General features: G+C 39.9%; 1 protein-coding gene across 4 annotated transcripts in view; it reads left to right on the top strand.

The window, feature by feature from the left end:
• UIMC1 (ubiquitin interaction motif containing 1) overlaps positions 1–23234 on the top strand; it is a 103617-nt gene that overhangs the window by 9802 nt on the left and 70581 nt on the right. For 3 of the 4 annotated variants that reach the window (XR_014175086.1, XM_081949317.1, XM_081949316.1), the window contains exon 2: positions 6046–6194. Coding sequence is in view for 2 of the 4 variants with exons in the window: in XM_081949316.1 (XP_081805442.1) it covers positions 6046–6194 (149 nt within the window). In the remaining 2 variants the exon portion in view is untranslated. Of the gene's footprint in view, positions 1–6045; positions 6195–22277; positions 22359–23234 lie in introns of those variants that run through there. The other variant, XM_081949318.1, reaches the window with a different exon arrangement.

The following is a 23234-nucleotide window of genomic DNA, read 5'->3' as shown; positions in this document are numbered from 1 at the left end:
CTTTGGCTGATCTGGCACCTTATATCTGTTGCATCTTTCTCACTTGAAATGGGGAAAGGGAAGGACAGGGATGAGCAGAGTTGCTCTTGCCAGCATTCATGCTTCACTTGAGGTCCTGTGGACTGTATGGATCAGTTTATGTTCAGAGATTCTAAATTCATGGTTTAAAGATTTCTTCAGCAACAGTTATACAAAATTAACCAGGCATGGATTTTTGAAGGCAAGTGTACTACAAAGCCAGATTTTTCTCCCCATAAGCAACTCATATATTTTTGAGGAACAAATTCCTTTGATTTCAGTAGAACCATTATGAGATTTCCAGTCATTGCAGAAGAGATACTTCTCTGATCCATAAAGTGTGAATCTGCATTTGTGTACTTCTAAGTTGTTATTTGAGATTTACTGTGATCTGCTCTGTTAGCAGGTGCATGCTACTATTATACAAGAATCCCAGAGGTATTCTTTGTTTGGGAAGTTATTGAATGCACCATTACTTGATATATTCTGTTTAAACCATAGTATGTATAATAGTAAGGCTATTTGATCTACGACGCTGATTATCAATACTGTATTCAAGCCTATTGCTTGAACTTCAAAGATGAGAGTTATTTGTTTTTGGTTTTGTATTTGAATGTTTTAAACTGTCAAGATTGTGAATTATCTCACTGATAATTGTTCTCTGATTTGGCAGAGTGATAAATGATGAAGAGGGGAAGTAGCAGTCGTAAAAAGGGTTATTGTCAAGGATACCTTGAAAAATGCAGGTTTTCAAATGAGGCACATGTGATTTTCCTTATTAATGGATCACTGAGAGAGAGAAATGTTCTGAAAAGTTTCAAAATGAAAAAGAAAAATCCTTACTAACAAGCGGGGGATTATAAAATCATCCTAGTAGGCAATGTACAGGATTGGTTGCAGCTATTAATTCGATAACTGTTCTGTTTAGCTGACACTGAGCATTGGTATTTGTCAAACACCAGATTTTGAAAGAGAGGGTGTGGCAGTGAATGTGGGGAAAAGTAAGAAATCATAACAGCATTTTTAGAGCTTTTTCACTTGTCTTGGTTTGAACACTGTTAAGAGACAGTAGTCTCTGAGTTTCAGAGCTGCTACAAGAGTTCTGTGATTAAATCTCTATTGGCCATTTTGAAAACTTAAGAGTATAAGCATGAGTTATTATAGTAACTTGAAGTCACGATGAAGCATGAGCTGAAGGAACTAAATCCAGCACAAATCTTGCTTTTTGGGTGGTCTTCGTCAATGTACCTCAGTGAATACCAAAACATTAATATAAGATAAAAACATCTGGATTTATTCTGCACAGCATCATTCTGTAAGTTGAAAATAATAATGCTAAAACAGGGTTTTCTGTCTACTCTGATTCTAGATTTCTTTATATTATATCAAGAAATATGGAAAGCAAGCAGTTGCAGAAGATCCTAGATGAGTGTTTTGAAGATGGCTCTATTTATTTATGCTTGCCTCCTGTAATATTGGAGGTTGAAGTAATGGTTGAGAAAAAATTAAATACAGTAACATCTTAATTTCTCTAGATATTGCATTCAGTGGTCCAAATGCTATTATTGTATTTTATATCATTATACCAGTGATGCAAATGGTATAGTTTACAGCATTTTCAGTGCTATATTGACACAATCTTTGCTTTGTTGGGCTTTTGGGGAATAATGGTTGCCCTTCATCCAATTAGTCCATTAAAATATAGTTTCATTGTATTTATTTATGTTTATCTGATACACTTTGATATGCAACCTTTAATGTACAGATCAGTACACTAAAATGCTTTACAAATAAAATGCTTTTGTTTTTTGAGGCATAAGTTAAGAAATTCAATATACTGTTTTGGAAAGCAGTTTGGGGTATTCTATTTTTTTTAGCTAGGTAGCTTCAGTTAATGATTAATTTAATTCCCATAGAGTACGTCTCATTTATTTGGTTAATAAATAGCAAAATTTGCCTATAGAACAGGAATTGTGAGTCACCTCAGAATTGGCGTATATTACCAATGTAACTTGGTTGCCAGAGTGCAAACCACAGATTTAAATCGACATTCTCTTTTAAGAGTGGCATATATACCCTGCACATCCTTCTTCTGGATATGAAAGAAATTTGGTCTTTTTAAAGTGAAGGACAGACATTTATGGAAAAAAAGAACGTTGCTTCCATCTCTTCAAAACCTGTGATGAATATTTTCAGTTCCCCAAAAGTTGGAGAAGTGCAGAAGTTCAGAATCGTAGAAATAGTTAAAACATGTAACCAGAAATGTATGCTGTGTTGTCTAAGTTTTATTTTATTTTTCTGCATAAACATGGCATTAGATGTTTATTCTTCATTTCTACTTCAGATTATCTTCATTATTATGTTTTATATTTTTCTTGAGATCTTCTCCTAATCTGTATAAATAACTTTAAACCTTAATAATCATTCTCATTCCTATTCTCTCTTTAAGAGATTTTGTTCAGAAGGCTCTTTATTGTGGTATCTCTGAAACAACATTTTATGTGTTTCATTTTTTCCGCTTAATTCATTTGTCTGCTCGGCAGCTTGGTAATTTCTGTGAAATACATTCAAGGTCTGCGTTTTAATTCTTAAAGTTTAAAAGTTTTATTGCATTGCATTATTGCCTTGAAATAACATTTTATTTTGTTTATTTTCCTATAGGGAAAGAAAGGGCTAAATGCTCTAACATGTATACTTGTTGATAAGCCAAGAAATTTAGGTGCCAAAAATTGGGTTTGGCTTGATTGCAAACCAGAGCTCAGGTTTTCAAGCCCATCATGGCCAAAGTGCACATATAGCAGCCAATTGCTTAGCAGTAGCCTGTTAAAAATTGGAGGGTTGGCTTATCTACAAATGGATTTATCCATGAGTATACATAGTATACACCTCTGTGGTACATTGTCAAGAGGTGGCGCTATACAAATTACTTCAATGTTTGCATTTTAACATTTTAATTTTCCGAAAGACAGATCAATGTGTGGGAATCCTACTTCTTTTGCATTCAAAAGTTGATAGTTGGGCACCAAATAGTAGAATTACCAACCAGCTGCCCCAAAACAGGAAGCAGAACAGTTTGTAGAGATCCAAATGGCATCTAGGCAAGAAGCTTTACAATCTTTGCAGCCTTCCATTTTATGTACCTCAGCATTGTTTCAGCATATTTGACACATCTTATACATTGGAGGATGATTGGAACTGACTACCATGGAAAGTATAGACATTCCCCTCAATTAGATATAATTCCTGTATGCTATAAGATTAGAAGGATATCCATTTTTCATCAGCAGTACAGTGGTCTGAAGAATTATCTCTATTTGAATGAGCATTTTACTAGTGTGAATCATGAGTAGATGATTGTTTAAAACGAGCTGTGTGTATCAATTGTATATGCTGATTTCCCCATTTTTCTTCCTATTGTTAAATAAATCTTTCTTACTGCCCTCCCCACAATTTTATGCGATGACATAAATATATTATTAATATAATATATCAATAAAGGATAATTGTAAGATTTCATTTTTTTCTCCTCTTTTTCCTCTTTACTTTTTGCATATTAAACAATAAAATCACCAAATGAAAATTATTGGTCTAATTTAGAATGAAGTATCCATTTTGTGAACTTTCCAGAGAGTTCAGACTTCTGGATGATATAAAAAGAAGCAGAATTTTAGGGAAAAAAATACAGAAAATTCAGGGCAGCATAGAGTTGTTTTAATTTCAGCATGAGAACACTGAAATGAGTTAATATGATACTTCTGTAAAAAATTAAAAACCAGACCTCCATGTTAAACAAGGGGAAGCTGATATCTTGAAGAACATAGGCAGTTACAACAATAGACAAGAATAATAATTATATAAACAATAATAGGTTTGAAAAAAATTCTGGTATTTGGATTTATAGATTTATAGCAATATATATATTTGGGAAGAATATAGAAATTATGCATATATTTTCAGACAAGTTTTATTGCTTTAATAACACACACACATACATACATATATACATAATTGATAATTTAGCATGTAAAATTGTACTCTTAGCATCTTTGATTTGATTCATATTTCTTGAAAAAGCTAAACAGTAACTTCAAACGTACACAGGTCTTAGTTTGTAAAATCAAATTTGTAAAATATGGAGAGAGAATTGCATATTAATATAATCTTAAGCTTATTGACCTTTTATTTTTGTTATATGAAAAGAAAATATAATAAAATCACAAATAGTAAATAGTATTTGAAGAAAAATAATGATGCCGCTACAATATTATAAGTGTTGCATTCATCAATCAATTTCCTCAACTTACTTTTTTTGTTATCTGCTTCTATGGATTGATAGAATACATACTAGCGGTTAATATGGGAACTAAGGCAAGGCTAGCCTAGCCCTTTCTACCTGTGATTTGGGTAGTTGTAGCCTGGTGCTTTTCATAACTCTGTCCATTGTCTCTTGCTTTTCATTTAACCTAAAAGTTCTTTCAAGACAAGCAATATTAGTCACCTCTTTTTAAAAAACCCTTCAGTAAAAATCACAGCCACCTAAATTTATCTTGTGTAATCTTTACTTCTTTTTCTTGCTCTCCTGTTGTTCCCTTTTCTTATCACAGTTAAAACTGTATTGTTGTTCTTTATATTGTAGCAAGATCCCATTTTTCTATTTGATGCCAATTCATATCAAAACAGTTTCTCACCACTGCAATTATTCTACCATTAGGAAATGGGCTTATATAGCACAGTGTGAAGGAATAGGCTTTATTCTGTGACTTTTGTTGATTAACAAGGATGCAGTTTAGAAAGCTAAGAGAATTATGTATCTATGCATCACAGCATTGAGCATATAGAAAAAGATAATAGCTTCTCTCTACCCCTGTTGTCTTTTTGGTGGATTGTGCTGTATGAATCCATATTGGAATCTAGTTGTTGGATAAGCAGCCTCTTGGCTATCTTAATGCTCTTCTTACAATCAAGTCAACTACAGGTAGACCTCGATTACAAAAACAATTAGAACTGGAACTTCCCATTGCCAAATTAGGCAGTTAAGTGAGTCACCAATTTTCCTCTGCAGTTTTTTTCTGCGGTTGTTAAGCAAATTGCCATGATGGTTAAGTGAATAAATGATTGTGAACCACAAGGTTGTTAAGTCGTTTCTATAAAAGCTCTCTAAGTGAGAAATACATTATGATCAGTTCACATGTTGAACTGACTGCCAGAAAAGTTTTGCTTGTTGTAGAATGCTATGTATAGTTTGTAAAAAAACTTAATTTTAATTACATTTTTACTTGTCTTCCCTCTGTTTCTCCTAACTCTTCGCATGTCCAGAGCTAACAGTCACAGGTTTTCTCAATGTTGTACCTGCAAAGTACCTTTTCTGGAATTAATGTAGTGTAGCCCAGTAGAGGGCACAATGAGAACACTGTTTAGCAAGAAGCTTAATTTAAAAAAAAGGAAACTCAAGTATTCTTGATCTTTTCCCTTCCTCAAAGTGTCATTTAATCATTTTGCCGTTCTTCTCACCTCTGCCTCATTTCTACAGTGTACCAAGCCCTTGTGAGTGACAGTGTCTGAAAAATGTAACCCCATCCTATGGCTAACTGAATATGAAAACTGCAATTGCTTCTCATATATTGGTTTTCCCTTCTAGATTGCTGAATCTTACCTGACTCCCTTCCCTTCACTTGGTGGGTTCTGCACCAGTATTGGAGAAGCTAATGTGGTATTGGGAAAATAGTTGGTGGTTCCTGATACTAAATGTGTAACGTTTGCACAAGGGTTAACTAACCTCTTTCCCCTTTTCCCCTCCTTTTCCTTTAGAATATGCAATTATTTGCAACTTGTTATACCACCTTAATCTGCTTTAAAAGGTACCCTTAATTGGATGAGCAGGGATTTATGAACATCTCTTAATGCTTTCCATTCACCATTCAATATGATTAGAATGGAATCTAGGGTGTTTCACTTCAAGGTAATAAGGCAACGGTCTGTCAAAAAGAAAGGAAACCAACTAAAAAGCTTTAATGCATTTTGTTTCAGTGGAAAAGATGGCAAAGAAGAAGCGGAAAACTGCAAACGAGCCTGATTCCAAAGATCAGGGAGAAGAAGAAGAGCCAACGGACCTGTCAAATGCAAAGTTAACACATTCTGTGGATACATTCATTATTATATCTGACAGCGATGGAGAGGTGAGTGAACAAGAGCATAAACAAAATAAATATTGACTTTGGAGATCTAGTTATATACCAATATATGTAATTAAATGAGTTCAGGTACTTGAAAATCTCCTATATAAAAGCAGAAGGACTGAGGCATTGTAATTTATTTATCTATCATATATATTATCTCACTTTAAAGTGATTCTGGGCGGTGTATACACAATTATAAAAAATACATAAGTCATAATTAAAAATAAAAAGAGGTACACAAAACAGGAGAGAATGTTATTAACTCCAGTTAGGGAGCCATCTCAAAATCTACCCAATCCTAGAATACCCAGGCCTGGTAACATAGCCAGGCTTCGAGGAACTTGTGGAATGTTAAGAGGGATGGGTGTTCCCTGAGGGGAAAAGATTCCACAAGGCTTAGGGTGGGAGAGGTGGTCTTTCAGATAACCCAGCCCCATGTCATGGAGGGTTTTAAAGGTTAAAATCAGCATCTTGAATTAGACCCGGAAGCAGACTGAAACCTATGTAGCTCACAGAGTAAAGTTGTATACCACTCTACATGCACGTGTAACTGCCTATGCCACCACTACTTTGCACTGAGTGAAGCATCTGGATACTCTTCAAAGACAGTCCCATGTAGAACACATTATTATAGCATCCACATGGGAGGTAACTAGAGCATAAGGACTGTTACGTTTTTAAAGGTGTAAATTGGGTCTACTTAAGATATTAAGATTGCTTCTTTCCCATGATCTTACATGTGTAGCTTCTATGAGTTAACAATAAATGCATTTATCCCATTTTCATCTCCATATTTATAGTTTATTAATATAGAATATACTTTAATGTTTAATTCTACAAAATTCAAAAATTCAAATTTATTTAATTACAGTCAATAATCAGCAGTGTTAATTCATAGAAAGCAGGGTTCCATATTAAAAATAGAAATGAAAATATATTAACTTTACATACTATTACATATTGGAAAGCACTGTTGCTTTGATAGCATTATTCCTAGCAGACTAAAGAGTGATCAAAAGCCAGCTTCTACCTAGAGTAAGAAATCTTGCATCAATTTAGTTTTTCAGTGGATTAACAAGCTCCTGATATGTAGCTCATTTTAGAGCCCTACTTGATCTTATGAAGAGATGATTGAGGGTTAAATAATATTAACAAATCAACAAAAAACTGCTGCAGCTAATGTTAGAAGTAAAATTATTCTACCTCTTCTGGGTACCAGATGTCCATCAAGGGACTTTAAAGATAGTATCAGAAAAAAAAACCTTAAAAGATTTTTAAATGCTGCCATATTTTGAAATTTGCTTGGAAGTCTGCTTAATGAGAAATGTCTAAAAGTTTGGGGGAATAACAATTCATTCTAAAATGCTTCCTTTGATACTCATTTGCTTTTAATGTTAAATTCTAATGATAGCATCAACTTGTAAAAGTGTTGTTTACTGGTACTGTATGAACAGATGTACAAATGAAATAGACTAAGATAGGAGCTGTCCAATGTAACAAAGCTATGTTTAATCACTAAATCAGATTGTTGCCATTCTGTAGCATTCAGTACAGTGTTCATATATCAAATGTAGCAATCTTTAATTTGCTAGTAGTAATATTAGTGATGTTTTATGAATTAACAATTGCATTTTTGATTTTAGAAATGATCTAAATTTTCCCATAAACTGAATTTAAGCCCTGTGAAATTACTGATGGATTTTAATTTGCTAATGTATGCTTGCAGTTTTTATAGCTTTGCCCTATTTTTTTTTAAAAAAAGACGACTGTGATTACAGTATTAACACATTGCCTAGAGAATTTCAGCTCTAATTAGTAGATTTGTGTCTAGTATTTTAATGGCCAATATTGATATAGTTATTATTTGAAAATACTAAAAAATAGCTGCAGATGTTAAAAGGGAGAAAACCTTTACTGTTAATAATATGGAAATTAGCACCTGTATATTTATTAGAAATCATCTCTCCTAAGAAAACCCTTTTAAAGAACTATATGATATAACAGTGATTATTTCTTTGTGCTGAACTTCCAACCAGGCAAATAAATTAAGCAAACTTTGGATTCTTTTTGTGTCATTGTTTTTCATGCTGAAATCCTGCTGTACTTGAGAGAATAGATCTACTGCTGGTTATAATTATTTATATTATTGTGTATACATTTGAAAGCAACACCCCTCCCCCCCCCAAAAAAAACCAATTTTTCTGCAAATAATTTTGTTAACTATTTGGTGCTTTGATTTGTATCTTTGAATATCTCAACTTGGCAACTTTTCAGATGCGTGGATTTCAACCCTCAGAACTCTCCAAACAGAAAGATGTTGAAGTCCACACATCTTGCCAAGTTTGAGAAACATTGATCTAAACAATACATTCTCATAGCATAATTTCTCATATTGCAGAATAATATGTATACAAGGTGGCCATAAAAGAGCCCATTTGGTTTTGAATGAAATGAAAACGTTTCTCAATATGTTTAGTGAATGGATTTATTCCATTTGCCTTCTTTATTAATACAACCTTGCCTTTCATTTTATTTCTTCTAAAATATTTTCTTGGAATTTGAAAAATATTTTTACTTTTCAAACTTCTGGTTGCCTTATAATAAAAGGACACAAAAGTCTGGCCTAAAATACTATGTACACTTTTATAAAGGAGCTCATTCTGTTTCATCTAGCAGCATTTGGATGAGGTTCCTTATCATTCACCAATATAAAGGGAGACTCAGAAATCAGAGATTAATTGAACTGTTGTTATTCCAGCAGCCTTTCATCAGACATCTTTAGAACTAGTCTCCAGTATTGTTTTTCAATTGGGGTGTTTTGGAGCGGTTGCAGCTGGAAAATCTCCTATGTCTCTTTTTGGTGTATCTGGCAGATTGCATTTTCTGTCGTGCTTTATTGTCAATGCCATTTATGCTGTCTCGCAACTTTTTAAAATCTTTTTTTGCACAGGCTTTGTTTGTTTCAGCATCTGCTAAGGCTAATCAGGAGAAGTGTTTCTGCCCAGTTGTTTGATCATTGTCATTTGCTTCTGAACAGTACAAGCAGATGACAAAAGTGACTTGAGACAGACTACTGTATGTAATTAGTGTCTTCATCAGTTTTTACTGCTGTTGATCAAAAAATGTAGTTTTCTAACAGACTTGTGTGTAGTTAATAAGCTGGATTCTTGTATTTGCTGCATCCCACCTTTCTCCATTGAGCCCAAAGCCATCCAGTGAAGTAATTCACAATAGAATATAATTACTAACTAAAATGTTCCATGTTGAAACCCAGTGTCTGTCCATTGTGTCATTCTGTAAGATCAGATAATATGATATGTGACAGAAAACCCAAAGTGAAAGAAAATGCGCAGTACTGTTCGAATAAATACAATTTAGGCAATGCTCGGGAATTAGTTTATGTTCACTATTATGGTGGATTGCATTCTTGATACTGAGGTTAATAATTTCTTCTGTTGAGATTGCATTCATTGTCCCCAAGTAGTTAATTCATACTGGAACTATCAGGCTATCCTAGTTCCTTTTCCTTTTTAAAAACTTCCACTAAGTCCTCTTAATTTTTCTTTAAAAAAATCAAAACAAGAAATGCCACTTTGTAAGTTATACTACACTTGTAACTGAATCTGTGAATTTGCCAAACCATAACTGTTGAAACAAGTTTATATCTTTTCTAAGAAAGTACAAAATCTCTTTACACTAATACAGTCTGCTGGTCTGTATATTCAATAAAAAAGGACAAATATGTCCTTTTTATTGAACATATTCATTACTATATTGAAAATCACACAAGGGTAGCACCGTAGAATGGTTAAAGCAGAAGGAAATTAATATTTTGGAGTGGCCAAGTCAAAGTCCTGACCCTACAGAAATGTTGCGGAAGGACCTGAAGCAGATAGTACCTCTGAGGAAGCCCACCAACCTCCCTGAGTTGTTCTGTAAGGAGGAATGGACTAAAATCCCAAACCAATATGCAGGGCTGATCAATGGTTAGCGGAAACATTTAGTTGCAGTTATTGCTGCCCAAGGAGGACCCAACCGTTACGGAAAGCAAAAATTTCCATACTTTTGCCACTCGCAAATATGTAGCATTGGCTCATTTTTCTCATTAAATCAGTGATCAAGATGTAATGTTTTGAAGTCATTTGTTTAACTGGGTTTTAGGACTTATTTTAAGCTGTATTTTTGGAGAAATATTGAAAATTCAAAAAGGTCCACAAACTTTTTAGCACCACTATAATTCAAAGCTTAGGCTTTGACTGGTACCTGGATTTTAGGAAGTTGATAGCTCTTTTTATGGACATACCTGAGACTGGTTCTAGGACTGTCTACATGCATATGCTCTAGCACTGAGGAAGTTACAGCCTCCTCCACTGAGGTACTGATAACACTTTCCTTCAGATCCTCACAATGATTTCATAAGGGCTAGAAAACATGGGCAGATTGAAATAGTAATCCCCCAGCATTAATTACTACAAGTCCTCTCTAAATTGTTTGTGAAAATGTGGTAGGCCAGTTCATATTAGATCTATTTTTAACTTCTATAACATTCTATGTTGTTTTAAGCTTCCAAAGCAGATGTTCTGAAAGATGAGGAAGATTTGTATGCATGCGTATGTAATGTCACTGTAGCTTCTTGCAGTCTCAGGGCTGCTTGAAATGTGTAAAAATAGCAGGCGATACAGTTGTTATTGGATTTTACCACTTCTGATTACCCACAGAGATTACATGTTCATGATATGTTACTGAAAAACAGTTGTAGTTGTGTAAAGTTAGCATATTGAAAGAAAATATGTTTTAGTCTAGGTCTCATTTTACTTCCATTTTATCTTCTTTGCCAATAAGAAAATAAAAAAAACTTAGAAAGTCAAATCAAGTGCAACACTATCAAAAACAACAAAACAAATATAAAAATAATCTTTTAATAACGTTCTGCTCAATACCTTTCTGCAGTAGAAATATTTCGGTAAAGGGACTGAGCTAGATCCCAAATCCCAATAAGCAGGTGCTCATCTATATGGTAATATTTAAGGATATGCTGAAAGGCACCTATTCCTCAAATCGCAATGTCAAATGTACACTTTCATTACAGGTTAAGAGGCACAAGAAAAGACAGCCCTTGCTTCTGTATACATACAGCAATCAACAAAATAATTGAAAATGCAACATAGAGATAAAAGCAACATAGAATAAAAAACTAAGAAAATAAAAGCAAACATAGATACACAAGGCATTTCTATAAACACAATCTGGCAATCTTAAAGAGGTTAAAAAGTAAATAACATGGAGAATGGATATACCGGTAATAAGGATTCTTAAATTGATCCTTTAATGGAAAAGCAAAAGTGGGATTGAAACAACTGGGAATGTTTATCTGGGAGAAGAGAAGAAAAGACAGAGGGACCATATAATGTTTTTCAAGCATCTGAAAGGATGTCACCTAGAAGAAGGTCAGAGCTGCTCTTTATCATTCCATAATACAGGGCATGAGAAATGAATCTAAGTCAGAGGAAGGACAATTTCAATTAAGTGTTAGAAAAAGCTAGGGTATTCTTCAAAGTCAAAACAAATTACTGCAGTTTAGAAGTCCTGCTGAACTGTTTTTCCTCTGCACCGCTTGGAGAGTCCAAGCAATGGGTTAATTCAGTCTGGTTGCCCTGGACTGAGGAACTTTTTTTCCTTTGACCACACCTCCTAGTGTTGCCACTCCCCAGAATTTTTCCTCAGTCAGCCCGTTCGGATTGTTTCTATGAGTGTTCCATCTGAATTTACCTTTTTTTTTTAGCTTGGACTCTCCTTATATCTATTCCTTTTTTCCTCCTTTTCCTCCATTCCTACTTCTAATTGTTTTCCTTTATCTAGCTGCTGTTTTTTTCCAGCTACTTCGTCTCTAAGGAGGCCAGGAGGTAAGAGTGGTGGTGGTGGTGGTGCTCCATAGCCGCGCCGCTCGGGCCGGCTTGGAGGCCTGCCGCTCGCTTTTTCAAAGCACGACAATGAGCGGCGAGGCTCCTGTGAGTCTGCTTGGCCCCGTCGGCTGTTCGCCTCCTTTGTCCCCACGCTTTCTCCGGTGGCCATTTTGGGCGCGTATTTTTCGCACCTTTTTGGAAAAGCCACACCGCTCGGCCACGCTTCATCAGGAGACTGCTGAGTGATTTGGGGGCCTTGTCTGGGGCTCCCCAGCTGGCCCTCGGCCACCTGCATCGATTTCTAGGCGGCGCTGGTGCCTGGGTCACTTGGTGGCCTTCGCACTGGCACAGGGAGGGCGTTAATCGCCATGCAGGCCCCTCCGGGTTTTTTTCCCCGCCATTTGGGCCTGGACCTCCCTGATCTCCTGCCGGGCCTTGCAGCCTCGACTGCAGGCCCCTTCACCTCCTGTGACTACGACTGGTGTACACTGTTGTTTTTATTGTTATGTCAGTTTCAATTTGTCACTATCTTGTTCTCAAGCAATCTCTTCTGTTCTCTTGCAGAGTACCAGTCAGAGCCTCCGGCCTCCCAATCCTCCTGCCCAGTGTCTTGCTGCATCTTGTGTGGTCATTGCCCATGGAGCTGCCCAGCGCATCAGGCACCTCAGACACCAGGCCAGGTCCTCCCCAAACCCCTGGCAAGGGATCCCCCCCCACCAGGGGCGGTGGGGCTGGCAAGGGCGGCGCGGGTGCCAAGGGTAAACATCCCCCCAGAACCCCATCCGCAGCCAAGGTCAAAGACCCTGAAAGGCGCCAAAGAGCGCTTGACAAGCATTTTGAAAAGGCCCGGCACCAGGCGGACAAGGAGGCCCCCACGGCTTCTCCCCTCTGGGGACTCCTTCGCCCTTCCCTTTCCCAGGGGTGATCCCCTAGCCTTGATGGCTGAGGAGGTCGAATCCCAAGATTTGTCCCCTGACAGGTCGCTGGTGGAACCAGCCTCCCCAGCTCCTTCTTGGGCCTGCGAGCAGAACCCTATTCCTGAAAACCCCAGCAGGGATGATATGCTTGAGGCTGCCCCTCCCCATCTGGAGGAACCCATGGCTCTAGATCCCGAGTCTGATCAGGAACCCGAGCTCTCGCCCCACATGCAGGCCGTGGTAGCCCGTGCCATTGCCAAGGGCATCGCAGAGGGCATGAGTAAACGTGGTCTGCCTCCGGTGGTTCCAAGCGTCTCTCAGGCCAACCAGGCTGCTCCACCTCCAGCTAAGCGGGTCCGCCACCCCTCACCTGAGTCCTCCGTGGTTAGCGAGGCCTCCGCCCTGGAGGATCCTGACCAGGAGGGACAGGAGCTCTTGGAGGACGAGGACCTCCCGCCCGACACTCCTGCCTTTTCGGAGCTCTTTAAGCCGAGTCTCTTTAAATCTATTCTTCACAAGGCTAAGGCTGCTATCAAAGTAGGGATCAAACCCAAGCCCGCCCAACCACCTACTGATTCGGCTCCGGTCAACCCTCACACAGCCATGTTCGATGTTCCTACTCCCCAGCAGGAACTGGTGCCGGTCCCCGGGTTGTTCCTGGATCTCATCCAACGCCAGTGGACCCAACCGGCTACGCTGTCTTCTCCTAGTGGAGCGGACAAAAAACTTTACACCATGGAACCCGCCCTGGAGGATCTCCTGGTCCTACCAGCCGTGGATTCACCCATAGCTGCCCTTACCTCCAACTCCTCCCTCCCCGCAGACCTGCTGGAGGGCCTTAAGGCGGAGGATAAGAAGGCGGAGAAGGCTTGCCACAAGACCCACTTTGCGGCTGCCTGGGCCATTAAGGCGTTTTCCTCCGCATCAATTTTCAACAGGGCCTCCGTCATTTGGCTGCGCGAATTGCTGACCAAACTCCCGGCGGGGGACATGCGCCTCCGTCAGGACATATCTAAGATCATTGCGGCTTCCCAGTACGCTGCTGACGCGTCACTTAATGCCACCAAATTCGCATCTAGGGCTTTGGCGTCCAACGTAACATCCCGCCGCCTCGTTTGGCTCCGCCATTGGCAGGTGGATCAGAAAAACAAATGGAAGTTGGCCTCTGCCCCCTTCAAGGGGTCCAAATTGTTTGGGGAAGTTCTAGATCCTTTCCTTATTGAGTCAAAAGACAAGAGGAAGGTTCTGCCATCATTGACCAAGAAGCAGAACTGTAAGTCCGCTCCTTATCCCAGAAGGCAGTCCTTTTGTTCCTCGGAGCCCTTCACCTCATCCACCTTTGCTTCCTCTGGTAGGACGCCCAGTCAATCGGGGGATAGAGCCCCGAGCAGGCCCTCCTTTCGGGACAGGGGTAGGCAACAATTCAGCTTTCGCAAGTTCAACTGCGGTGGGGCCTCTAACAGGCCGTTCCGTAAGTCCAAGTGACTGCCCGAACTCATCTCCCATAGGGGGGCGATTCCAACTGTTTGCCTCCCATTGGGCCCAGACCACAGAGGACGCCTGGGTCCTCCAGATTGTCAGGGAGGGCCTCTCCATGGAATTCCTGTCCCCTCCTCCACCTCGGACTTTCATCCGATGTCCCACTCCCTCCTGCCCTCTAAAGAGAGAGCTTATGAACCAGGAAATTCTCCACCTCCTGGAGATAAATGCGATAGAGCAGGTGCCCCGCGACCAGGAAAGGCGGGGTTTCTACTCCATTCTCTTCCTGGTACCCAAGAACTCGGGGGGATGGAGGGCCATCTTGGGCCTCAAGAACCTCAACAGGCACATTGCCTATCGGAGGTTCAAGATGCAGTCCCTCCAGTCCATCCTGGCGGGGATCCGCCAGGGAGACCTCCTCACCTCTATCGATCTAAGGGAGGCTTACTCCACATCCCCATACGCCCTCAGCATAGGAGGTTCCTGCGTTTCTTTTACTCCGGCTGACACTTTCAATACAGGGCCCTTCCATTCGGCCTGTCGTCGGCGCCCAGGACCTTCACGAAGGTCCTGGCGGTGGTAGCAGCACAACTCAGGTGCAGGCCCATAAGGCGCAATGCTACCTGGACGACATCCTCATCCAATCATTGTCCAGGCAGCAGGCCTTGCGGGACCTCCGCGTCACCATGAGGGCTCTCAGGAGCCACAGTTTCTCACTAAACCTGGAGAAAAGCCACCTCTCCCCTACCACCAGACTCAACCACCTGGGGGCGGTGATAGATACCTCGTTGTGCAGGGTGTTCCTTTCCCAAGACAGGTTAGAGGGCCTGGTGTCCATGACCCACAAGGTGATGCATGCGAGGCAAGTTCCAGTGGTCCTCCTGTCACAGCTGTTGGGGAAAATGATCTCCTGTATCTCGATCGTCCCCTGGGCCCGACTCCATTCCAGGGCTCTTCAATGGCTGCTCCTACCCCACCAGAGGGCCTCCAGGCTGGTGCGCGTCCCCCCGATGGTGAGGAGGTCTCTCCATTGGTGGCAGTCCCCTGCGCTTCTCAAGGGCCATCTTTTCAAGGAGCCCAATCGGATGGTCATCACCACAGATGCCAGCCTCGCCGGCTGGGGGGCACACATAAGTCATCTTGTGGCTCAAGGCAAGTGGTCCCCAACAGAAGCAACCTACAGCATCAACCTTCTGGAACTGCGGGCCGCAAGGCTGGCCCTACATCACTTTCGCCAGTCCATCCGCCATCGTCACATTCTGTTAATGACGGACAACGTGGCCACCAAGGCGCACATCAACTGCCAGGGCGGCACCAGGTCCAAGAAGCTGATGAGGGAAGCGGAGACCCTGGGCCGCTGGGTGGAATGTCATCTGGCATCCCTCCGCTCTGACCACATCTCGGGAGTGGACAACACCCAGGCGGACTGGTTAAGCGTGACCACCATAGACCCCGCAGAGTGGAAACTGGATCCTGCGCTGTTTCGACAGCTGTCTCACAGATTCGGCACTCCAACAGTCGACCTCTTTGCCTCCAGAGACAATGCGCAACTCCAGCGGTTTTTCTCCCGCTACCACTCGCCAGGGGCAGAGTGGATGGATGCGCTCCGGTGCAGTTGGCCCAGGGGCCTACTATATGCCTTTCCTCCTCTCCCTCTCCTTCCGCAAGTTCACAACAAGGTCATCGTGGAGGAGGCGGAGGTGATCCTCGTGGCTCTTCATTGGCCTCGGAGATCGTGGTTCGCCGACCTCGTCAGCCTGTCAGTGTCCCCCCCATGGCGGATTCCCCCGGATCAGGTCTCCCTCAGCTAGGGGGCCATTGTTCATCCGGAGCCCCAATGGCTCCAATTGGCTGCCTGGCACTTGAAGGGGACCTGCTGAGAGCCGAAGGACTGTCGGAGGAGGTGGTGCGCACCATTCAAACAGCCAGGCGCCCTTCTACAACTAGAGTTTATGACTCGTCCTGGGCTACATTTGCCAAGTGGTGCAAGGAGTTGCACCTTGACCCGGTCATGGCCCCTGTGTCCCGTGTCTTGGATTGCCTGCAAAGCGGACTCGACAAGGGCCTTACCCCGAACACGCTTTGACGCCAGATAGCGGCTCTCTTCACCATCTGGTGATCCTACCCTGCCCCTCGGCAGGATCCCCAGGGTGCGCTGTTTCCTCAAAGGCGCCACTAACCTGCGCCCTCCCGCAGTTCACTGGTACCCCACCTGGCAGCTGTCAGTGGTTTTACAGGCGCTCACCTCTCCACCGTTTGAACCTCTGCATATGGCGTCTCTCCAACACCTTACACTCAAGACAGCCTTCCTCATTGCCATAACGTCCACCCGTCGTATTTCGGAACTGGCAGCCCTGTCCGTCCGCCAGGACCTATGTGTCATCCACTCCGACAGGGTGATTTTGAGACTTGATCCGGCCTTTATCCCTAAAGGCAATACTTGGTTCCACAGGGCTCAGGACGTCATTCTGCCGAACTTTTGCCCATGCCTGTCACATCCTAGGGAATGCTCCTGGCACATGCTGTTTCCCCTCCTTTAGCGGCCCCAGCCATGGGCCCTCTTCCTCCCCCCCCCCGCCTCTGTTCGGGCTGCTTACCTTCCGTGGTGGCTGATCCAGGCTCCGGAAGGCAAGCTGACCGGAGTTTTTGGCGGCCCCCAGCCAGCCACTGCTGCTGGGAAGTGGCAAAGAAGACTCCCAGCAGGCTGCCGAAAAGTACTGGAGATCGGTAGAAAAGCTGCTGCTGTCACTGCCATGTTCTTTGCACACGTGCATCACATTGCCTTGCAAGGCTTCTTTGCCAGCCAGGCTAGCTGCTACCCAGCAGCAGCAGCTGGCTGGAGGCTGCTGAAAACTCTGGTCAGCTGTCTTCCAGAATCTGGACCAGCTGCCGCAGAAGGTAAACAGCCCGAACAAAGAGGCGGTGGTGGTGAAGGAAGCGGGGCTAGGGCCGGGGCCGCTAAAGGAGGGGAAATGGGGGTGACTGGTGAAGGAAGGGCAAAACAGCGAGCGGGCAGTTTTGGGGAGCTGGGGAATGGTGCATTCCCTGGCCGAGGCGGGCGGGGTAAGCGAGCGGTGACAGGGGGACCGGTTTGGGGGCATGGCCAGCCAACCATCGCTACCGGTTTACCAACCTTGTCCAAATTGCCGCCACTGGTTTGCACGAACTGGTGCAAACCAGCCGAATACCACCTCTGATGAAGAGAAAGAAAAGACTTTATTAAAAGCAGATGTTCTGAATTAGAAAAAATATATTCTGGAACTGACAATAACTTCGGAGTTTGATGATTATTTGAGATCTACCACATCAATTACAATTTACATGGGTGTGTGTATATAAACAGAAAAGTTATATATAAGGATGCATAATACTTCACTGTTTTTGATTCTTCCTCAGTTTTATAGAAGATCTGTTAATAATCAACTTGTTCCTAAATTTAAATTTAGGCCATTTACATTTAATCTTAACCAAATGTAACCTTAACTCTTAAGAATAAACATTACTATAGTCGCTAATAGATGAAAAAGAATTCAGATATTGAATATTTCACATTTTCTTTTACAAAGCTCTTAATGTCTCTCAGTTTTGAAGATAATGTTCCATTCCCATTATGTGTTTACTTTTACGTTTGAACATATAAAAATGTTAATGTATTAGAATGTGGTAATCATTTCCCAACTCAATTGCATTCCTTTACTAATACATTTACTTTTCAAAACTTTCTTTTCATTTCTCTCCCAAATGTATTCTACGCATTTTTTTATTAATATAGAATAGGCTTCTTGTGTTATAATGGCAGCTTAGAAACATGTATTTGTATATTACCTTTTGAGTATATCTAAACTACAGAATATTTTTAGATTATAGTTTATTAGAACTATGCATTTTAATGGAACAATAATCCAACTACACATTTTCTTCTGTATACTTGATTGAATTGATCTCAGATGAATTTTTATATTGCTCTTCAGTATTGTTTTATGATTGGGAAATAAAGCTCTTGATTACTAGTTAGTTGGTATGTTAACATTCAAGGAATTAAATGTTCCAATTAGTCGAAATCCATCTGAAATTGAAAGAAAGGTGGAGAATATAAATGAGAAAAAGAGATACCTACTCACTTGAATGAAAATTAAGTACTGTGAAGAAAAATGTGGGAGGGCTTGAAAAAAGTAGAGAAGATCTATTTACCTAAACTAATAGTAGGATAAGAAAGCTGAAGATGGGAATCTGATTTTCCCATATTAATCTAAAAACCTTTCCACTAAATATCTGAATATTATATATGCTGTCCTCTTTATAAGACCTTCATCCCTAAAGATTTAATAGTTCTATATTTCCTGCTTTGTTTTTGACAGTAAATTGTTATCAGGATTACAGTTGTGAGCCTTGTAATTGTAACTGCAGCCTATATTACTTTGTTAATGAAGACATGTAGTGAAATACATGAAATGCCTTAATATGATCCAGGCTCATTATATAAACTCTGCTGGCTGCCTAATTTTATTAATTTTCTTATTAATAGATGCTTCTGTGTTTTCAGTGTGTGTGCGTGTTTGTGCGTATGTTTGTTGTGACAACTCCATATACAGTAGTCTTTTTTTTCAGCAACTTTTATCACAGAGCTCAGAAATAGACAGTTTGTTATTAGCTGTGGTAATTCGACAAGTTTCTTCTTTGCATTTATATATAACTTGCAGTTACTCACTTCACTTTTCCTGTCAAACACAATAATCTTGATCTCTTGTTCATTGATTACTTCCAGATCCACACTAAGGTTAATCTGGAGACCGTGAGTTCTAGTCCTGCCAGCTGTGTGGCTTTGGGCCAGTCACTCTCACAGCCTTAGAAAGGAGGCAGTTGCAAAATCTTGCCAAGAAAACTGCAGGGATTTGTACAGGCAGTCACCAGGAAACAACATGGACTCAAAGAAACGGGGGGGGGGGGGGGGGGCTTGGGTGTTTTATAATATTTCCAACATGAGACTTCTCAGTTAACAACATTTTTGTGTGTGTGTGTATGTTTACATTCCTAACTAACATGTTTTTACCATCTACTATATGAGCATTCCTTATACCTTTTCCATAAATAACCAAGGGACCTTCACTGATTTTTATTTTACTCCAGAATTTACTCCGCTACTAAAATGTTTGCTAAATATTCCATTTATTCACATATATGCTTATATCTGTCACATTCTACTTACCATATTCAACAAACTTCAACTCCATATAATGCAAAATATTCTATAATTTAAACCTACTTCCTTTGTCATGTGCTTTCTCTAAATCAATGAAATGACATACATTTTTACATTTACCATTTAAACTTTTTTTTTTTTTTACTATAGTGAGATCTGCACACTCCCTGCCTGGTATAAAATTACACAGTACTTCCCAAACTTTGCTCACTGTACGCTTCTTCTTTCCTGTCAAACAGCCATATAATAAAAATAATAAGTCAGTGTAATATTATGTTTATTTATTACATTTATAGCTCACTGAACTTGTCTATGAAGGTGTTTGGCAGAATTCTGATTCTGTGATATTTATCTACTCTCCTCTTGATACTTTATAATATACTGCTGCCTTATTTTTTTTTTTTACAGGGAAACAATAATAACGTCCTTCCAATTGTCAGGCATAGATATGGCCTTCCCACAATCATTGATTATTTTACACAGCCCTTCCATAATAATGATAAAAAAGATTAGTGCTTGTATTAAATGTAGACTTATTTAAGAACTAATTTCTTTCTGTGTCCTTGGATAAAGTCATTTTTAGAGACAGCAATGTAATTTATATTACTGCAGCTGTGGTGGTGCAGTGGTTAGAATTCTGTATTGCAGGCTAACTCTGCCAGGAGTTCGATTCCTTTGATCCTGATCTTCCCTAAGCTTTACTCAGTTTTCCATCCTTCTGAGGTCGGTAAAATGATGACCCAGATTGTTGGGAGCAATATGTAAACCGCTTAAGAGGGGGCTGTAAAGCACTATTAAGTGGTATATGAGTCTAAGTAATATTGCTGTTGCTACGTTTATATTGTGATGTTTCAAAAGGTTTAAGGCCCTCCTCCCCCAAACAAGAGTCTTTTCAGAATTTGTACTATTGGCAGAATTATATAGTGTACAAATCAAACTGAACATAACTGTTACCTTTTCTTGTAAATGGATGACTATTATTAAAACAATAGGTCAGATTAGAGCAACTATATAATATTTCTCTGTCTGTCTTTCTACCTGTCTACTACCTACCATCTCCCTTTGCATAGAGTGCAAGTGTCTCAAGACCACTCTTGAGATAATAGAAATACTTCTGGATTAAGGAGTTTGCTTCCAAGGAAGCAAAAACTTCCCATGAGTGTATTGGAAATGTAATTAAGCAGTATATTTCATTTTTGAATTTATTAAATAAAAATATTTTTGAAAATCACAGTTAATAAAAACTGCATGTGCGTGTTGAGCCCATGAGGATGAATTAAATTTAGCTCTCCGCACTGATAATTTTCTGGCATAGCAAATCATACATAGATTCCACTGAAACCATCACCTTTTTGCAATTAATATTCACTTCTTTTATTGTAGGAGATTTACTTGTTTTTGCCTTTTTTAAATTGCCTTTTTTTCAATATTTAAACACCAGTGTTTTTCCAGAGAGAAAATGAATTTCCTCATGACCTCAGCTAGTGCATATTTTACATTTGCGTATGATTAATGTTTATATTGATAGTTGTAAGAACTGTGGTGCAATATCATCAGTACAAAACTATGTCTCCATCAATATTTGCTTTTTTAGACTTTTGTTTGAGGTTATACATATTTGTCTAATGCTACTCAACGGCATGTAGTCCTTCTTTAAAGAAAGTGGGAAAGACCAATAAGACAAAGCTTTTTCCTTTGTCAATGAATTATGTCTTGGACTCTGGGATGCTTGTCTTTCCTTACAAGTACAAAATAGAAGCCAGTAGCAGAGCTGCTTTTTGCAGATGTAGACAAAATCCATTTGATTATGGAGAGCAGCTTTTGTGCTGTTAGTTGGATCTACATCAATCCCATACTACAACTCTCATCATATCTGGGTAGGATGGCCAGTGCTGCAAATTTGGAGAGGCTTTAGCGCAACATATTTAGAAAGCATCAGTTTGAGAAAAGCTCATTTATACCAATAGAAGTGTGATGCTAAGGGAAAAGGGTGCATTCCTAGGCTTTGTCTCATCTTCAATAATCCATAGTTTCAAAAAATTTGGATCGCTGCAAGACATTTTCTACAACAGTTTGATTTTTGAAAGTGTTCAATTTTAAAGTTATTGTATGGAAGCAAAATGAAATAAATAAAGGACACTAAAGTAGTTTAATATTTTTTTTAATTTCCCTTGTGATACAGAATCCTGCATTTGTCTGGAATGGCAAAAATATTAGGCAAATGATTGGGGAAATTTTCAGTTGGGATGTGAAACAGTAGTTGTAGAAGAAGGAAAATTGTTTTCCAGACTTCTCAAAATCTTTTTAGATGATGGTAAAGTCTTGGCTACTCTATGTTACATGCTTTTTTCTAAATCTGCTTCCTTCTCATCTTCATTGCTGAAGAGCATTCATCAAAAAACAAAAAAGCATAACAAATAGATTTCAAGTTAATCTATTTGTATAGATCTAGTTAATATATTCACAGTGTTAGGGATGTAACCCTAGGTTTGGCTTGGCAATGTATATAAGCTATGATTGTTACAAATGTTACTGTTACTTTAAATGTTAGAGAAATGTAATTGGTTTGTTACCTCAAGCAGCTATAAGAGGGAGCCAGAATGGCTGTTAGAGCTCTCTCTCTCTCTCTCTGTTTTTGTTAGAAGCTGATCAGGTGTATTTTGAGGTATTGTTGTTTGTTACTGTTAGCTACTTTGTGTGCTAGACTGAATATTGATAACTGACTGATTGAACCGTGTATGACTTGGACTGTTAACCGGACTCTGAATACTTCTATATTTCTACATAGTAAACTACTATATTTTTATACTATTCAGTGTCTCTGTATGCTGGTTTGTGCGTGTTATTCCATATCACTCTCATTACGCTTCTCTGCATACTCGCTCTTCTAACGGGGAGCTTAATTACTTAACACACAGGTTTGTCAGTTACTCAGAGTAGAAGGTTTTTTATTGTGATGAATATGAGTTGTTTGGAGTATGCTGCTGTCAAAGAATTAGTAGAGGGTTGAGCTGAAGAGTTATGGTGTCACCTTTTATTCCCATCACCTTACTCTAAGGATACACCAGAAACTCTGAATAGTGTTTCGTTCAGGATGAGAATGCTCTTAATGGAGAATCTTGAAATATTATTTTTCTTTAAAAACCAATCTAATCTGGTTAGCTAAACTGGGTCACTTGAGTTGCAGGACTTCAGTCCATTATTTTTCTGAAGGTCCATCCTTCACCCTGATAACGTGATATGAATTTGCTCAGTGCTTTGGTTGCCTGCTGTTGCTTTTCTTTAGGAAAGAAAATACATAGTTAGAATTATTTATTATCTGGGCATCAAATGAATCTGGAGATGTATCCAAGCTCATGATAATGAAGGTAGAAAAAGGAACTTTCTCTATGCTTTGTATAAAGCCCCAGCCCACTGTAACCACTTAGTTTCTCTTCCATCTGGATCTCAGAAAGAGTAATAGAAAACAGAGGAGTAATGAGGAAAAGTGACAAGGGTTAGGATTGCTTTTGTTTAACGTCTTCATTATTGATCATCATTT

Source organism: Natrix helvetica (genome assembly GCF_964273705.1).
Source record: "Natrix helvetica genome assembly, chromosome: 1".
Taxonomy (NCBI): Eukaryota; Metazoa; Chordata; class Lepidosauria; order Squamata; family Natricidae; genus Natrix; species Natrix helvetica.
Note: the sequence above shows the minus strand (reverse complement) of the source record. Positions and strands in the feature narration are given on the sequence as shown.